The 5,000-nt window shown below is 39.2% G+C and overlaps 1 protein-coding gene across 1 annotated transcript in view; it reads left to right on the forward strand.

The window, feature by feature from the left end:
* The window catches only part of LOC122253204 (uncharacterized), a 25,590-nt gene that overhangs the window by 18,803 nt on the left and 1,787 nt on the right, over positions 1 to 5,000 (forward strand). Inside the window, exons 8-16 of the mRNA XM_043016083.2 lie at positions 1 to 83; positions 332 to 1,076; positions 1,399 to 1,627; positions 1,934 to 2,093; positions 2,373 to 2,578; positions 2,854 to 2,963; positions 3,223 to 3,393; positions 3,871 to 3,943; positions 4,922 to 5,000. The exon at positions 1 to 83 is cut by the window's left edge and continues 135 nt beyond it; the exon at positions 4,922 to 5,000 is cut by the window's right edge and continues 4 nt beyond it. Of these exons, the coding sequence (XP_042872017.2) occupies positions 1 to 83; positions 332 to 1,076; positions 1,399 to 1,627; positions 1,934 to 2,093; positions 2,373 to 2,578; positions 2,854 to 2,963; positions 3,223 to 3,393; positions 3,871 to 3,943; positions 4,922 to 5,000 (1,856 nt within the window). The remainder of the gene's footprint in view (positions 84 to 331; positions 1,077 to 1,398; positions 1,628 to 1,933; positions 2,094 to 2,372; positions 2,579 to 2,853; positions 2,964 to 3,222; positions 3,394 to 3,870; positions 3,944 to 4,921) is intronic.

The raw sequence follows: 5,000 nt of genomic DNA on the forward strand, positions 1-5,000 counted from the left end.
CCAGAAGGTCCCATGAGCTCCTTTTCAGATATTATCTCTGTGTCCAGACAACTCTCAGAGTGCAGCGCTTCTCCACCCAGGAAGTGAGTTTCGTCTTGTTATTTTCGTTGTCTGACTTATATAAGCACATTAGATAAGATAGACCATTTGGAGAAAGTATGTAGTAGATGCTACATGTGAGTTACGTTAAATTACAACCAATATGTTATGTAATTCATTGATTTCTAGACTGAGTCATGAGAACTACCTTAAAAAAATCCCCCACCCAAATTGTTTCATAAATACAAAACTCCATTTTGTATGAAATTAATATGTCTTTCTTTCAAAACAGTTACCAAACTCGCATATCGTCTGGATCATCGTTGGACCAGTCCAGAGACGATGCGAGTTTGGAAGAAAATAAAAAGAAACCAAAAGAAATAGATAGAGTTCCTCCTCGTGATGAAGTAGCCAAGAAACAAGGAACGTCAGTGTCGAAAGAATGTGAAAGAACTAAACCTGTTAGCATTGGAAAAGTGAAAAAGAAAGTGGAAATAGTCGAGGACAAAAAGGCTGTGAAAAGGAATACCTGTGATATACCTGACAGTGATATAGTCAGATCGTCTAAGCATAACGTAGACAATAAGCTGAAATCCCTCCTAACCAAAGATAAACTCAACAAGGAGAAAGAACGCGTGGCAAACGTTCAGGGAGACACCAAAGAGACCGCGGCAGAGCAAGAGTTCACAGGCAGTCCCCCAACAGCTGGTTTTGTGACGGCTCCCACGACCTTGAAACGCCGCTTCAAGAGGAAGAAGGACGTCAGTGCTAAAGGTTGTGATGACGTGACGACTCAGGATAAAATCGCCCAGGCAGAAAAGACCGCTTTTGCCGGAGTTCAGTGTAGTAAACCGCCTGTAGAGGACCTGCCAAATAACTGGGAAGAATCTGACGAAGAGGAAGAGGAAACAACCAGACTGCTGAACAGGGTGATGCGCGCCATACAACGACTGGAACAAGAACGGCCGGATTTAGTCGAGGAGGTGAAGCAGGACGCCCAACAAAACTTAGGTTCTAAGCCACTTCCTAGAGCAATGGTTAGCAGCCTTTCCTGTCTGGTTAATTGAGTTCTAAGTCACTTTCTAGAGCAATAGGTTGCGGTGTTCTTATTTGGTTGGTTAAGTTCTAAGCCACTTCCTAGAGTAATAATTAGCACCTTCCCTCTCTGGTTAATTGAGTTTTAAGACATTTCCTAAAGCAATGGTTATCAAATTTCATATTTGCTTATTTTTTTATGAACGAATAGGTAACAAAATATGATTTACATTATAAAAGCTACTCTGTATTTCCCTGATGAATACACTAACACAAAGATATTACAAAGATAATACTTTTCACTATTGTTTTACTTGCTATTAGGGTAAGCCTCCTATCCCAGAAGGACGCCCACGACCTCTAGGGGAAAGAGACAAAAAGGAGAGAAGCCTAGGAGGGGACTCCTTCGACCGGTCAAAGCGACGCGTAGGTGTTTCAGGAGATGGTAGGAAGCTCTCCATTTATGTCTCGTGCTCGGAGGAAGCTGCGCCTGAACCTGTTGCTGACGAGGACCATTACTACAGCGCCTGCGAAAGCCTTGATGGGGTGGATGGTAAGAGGGTGGGGGGATTTCTGGGGAACCGGTGTATAGTTAGGGTTAATTCTGAATATATTTCATTGTACCTTGCACGTCAGAATCTCACGAACACACGCGCGTGAGGGATTCATGCTGTGAACAAGTTGAAAACAAAACAACGAAAGCAAATACAGGAAAACACAAAAATATGCTTATTCGTGCGTCTTGTGTTTCCCTTCGTTGTTTCGTTATCAACACACACACACACGTATAAACATACATATATATTGTATGAATGATAATTATAGATTTAACGACTATGATCCGTACCCTCTCTGACAGCTCCAAGGCCAAGACGACCGTCCAAGAAACGTGGGAAGAAAGGTAGAAGAAAATCATCTTTTGCTGAAAGGCTGAAGGAGGCGCTGGAAAGAGAGCCAAGTCTCGACTCCTGCCAAACCCAAGAAAATATTCCAAATGAGGAAGATGATCCATTGATGAAGTGAGTTCATGTACTGAGGTATTTTCACTTGCCCTAACTGTACGCGTAGAGGAATTTGTTACGGCAAAGGAAATGTACATATGCTGGGACTTATTACAAAAAAAAGGATAGATTTATTGGAAAAAATACCAAAGATAAGGGTTAAAGATAAGGATTATAGATTTACTGCTAAAAATAAACGTCCATATATAGAGATATATTACAGAAATCTTACACAAATACTTTATGGACGACCCCATACCCCTTATTAACCCATCAATTAATCTCTTTCTACTACAGACTATCAAGACAGGAATCTGCTGGCTTTGTCCTCGATACCAGTCCTCGGCGTCGGCTTATTCGTAAGGAAGAGAAAGAAGCCGAGAAGTACGGCTCTGACATTTCCGAAGAGGATTTTGATGACCAGGAGGAGGAGATGATGCTGGACAGAGGACACGAAGGATCGGATTCCTCTCGTTACTCCTTCAGTTCGGATTATACTTCTGGTATTTATGGAAGTAATTTTCGCGCAGAAAGAAAATGCTGATTATTATTATTAATATTATCGATTAGAAGATTTTTTTTCGCGAAGAGATAAAATACTGATGTAGTATTAACGAATATCGTTTTTTTGGAATGTAAACAAAGAAGCAATATTCGCACAGAAATAAAATACTCATATGGTATAATCGCATATCGCTTACTTTACACGATCTTTTAAAAAATATAAACAAATTTTTTACGAGAAATCTCTTATGCTTAAGAATTCATATTCTTACAGAACTGGAGGACGTCTACGAGAAGTTGGGGGAAGTCCTGGAGGAGTCTGAAGGCGGGAACCTTGGGCCTCGAACTGCAGCCATTGCGCGCTTTGCTCATGGTCTGCTGAAGGTGAGTATAAATGCACTTGGGAATCAAGTCTCTAAAATGTTTCATAAATAGGTAGATTGCTAGTGTGTGCATTTGTATGCTATCACCTCATTGTCAGTGTTGCATTTTATTTATCCTGGCTGTGATTAACGTGGGCTTTTAGGCACTAGGATGGTTAAATAAAGCCTAGAAATACTTACAGAGAAAGAAACGTAGATATTATTTACGTTCTTATTCTCTTCGTTTTTTTTCTTCTTCTCTCTCTCTCTCTCCTCAAAAGCGCGCCCTAAGTGAATCCTACAAGGATGTGACGCTAGGATTGGACGGGTCAGCTGTTAAGGACCCCGAGAGTGGCAGTAGCGGGCCTTTACCCATACGCTCCCTAAGCTTCTCTGAACCCCGTCCTCCTGCTAGTAGATCAGTTCGACCTCCTACTCTAAATACGCTGAAGGTATATGAGTTTATTGCCTTAATGTGTCCAAGGTATTTGTTTAGATGGATTATGTGTAGATTTTTTTTATATGTGGGTATGTATATTATTCTTTATTTTATTGGATTCATTTGACGTCAATGCTATAGAGGGTAATTTTTTGTTGCTTATTTTTATTTTATTATTATTATTTTTCTTTGGTTTGGTTATTCATTGTTTTATTGTGATTTGATAAACTTGATTTATTGAACTAATTTACCAGTGTGAATATTCTAGACAAAGTTACTAGTTTTCATCGTTTGCAATTTATCCTCAAAATAATTATTTCTATTCCATTCAACATGACAATAAATCAAAATTTCCTCAATCACTGCACACAAAAGAATCAAAAAGAGGAGACCATTTGACATATTTTTCAATGAAAGAAATCATCTTGAATATCAATCAGATTATGAACAATATCTCCGTTATTTACTAACAAAAACCTCTTTACGACAGAACAATCTCGGAAAACCTGTAGTGACGGGGAACTGGGGCTGTGGTTCCCTCAGGGGCGATCACCAACTGAAAGGTTAGACAGGAGAGGAGTTCGTTAGTGTGTCTGTGTGATTGCTTTCGTTTGACAAAGAAAGAAATGGTGGTTTGTGTGATTGCTTTCGGTTGACGTAGGAAATAAAATGGTGGTTTGTGTGATTGCTTTCGGTTGACGTGGCGATCACCAACTGAAAGGTTAGACAGGAGAGGATTACTCAAGTTCGTTAGTGTGTCTGTGTGATTGCTTTCGGTTGAGGTAGGGAATAAAATGGTGGTTTGTGTGATTGCTTTCGGTTGACGTGGATAGAAATGGTGGTTTGTGTGATTGCTTTCGGTTGACGTAGGAAAATATGGTGTTTGTGTGATTGCTTTCGGTTGGCGTAAAAAAAACATGGTGTTTGTGTGATTGCTTTCGGTTGGCGTAAAAAAAACATGGTGTTTGTGTGATTGCTTTCGGTTGGCGTAAAAAAAACATGGTGTTTGTGTGATTGCTTTCGGTTGACGTAGAAAAAAAATGATGTTGAATCTTCTTTATCGCCCAGATCATTCATAAAAACAATGTTCATCTCTAGTATTAAATGGGCTGGTAAATGATATAGCAAGGAATTAAAGCCAATCTCATTTACATGTCTGATTTAATTGTCTTTTTTTTTAATGCCCCCCTGATTGAGTTCTATATAGAGAAAGTAATATTTTATTGGTTAGATCATGTGTAAGGTAATATTGAAATATCTGGTCTTTGTCCACATTCAGAGACTATAAATTCATCATGTGATCCAGACTCATGTAGGAAAGCAGGTTAAAGACCTAGCTTATCATATATTATTATCATTATCATTATTTTTATTATTATCATCATCCTAATTATCAACTGATGATCTTGAATTCTACACTAAAGTCTAATTATATTACCAGCACATAACCGGCATTGAATAAACCGCAATGTAAGTTCTCGCCCCCAATATTGATAGTTGATATTGATATTGCTAGTTCTAATAGACACATTTCCCATCAGCTATGATCCAGTGGGCGGCAGCTAGCAAAGCTCGAGCACCCAAGATGGCTTATTACACATACGGCGACCAGAACACTGT

The sequence above is a fragment of the Penaeus japonicus genome, unplaced genomic scaffold (genome assembly GCF_977035675.1).
Source record: "Penaeus japonicus unplaced genomic scaffold, GWHDUDI00000001_assembly GWHDUDI00000003, whole genome shotgun sequence".
In the NCBI taxonomy this organism is placed as follows: Eukaryota; Metazoa; Arthropoda; class Malacostraca; order Decapoda; family Penaeidae; genus Penaeus; species Penaeus japonicus.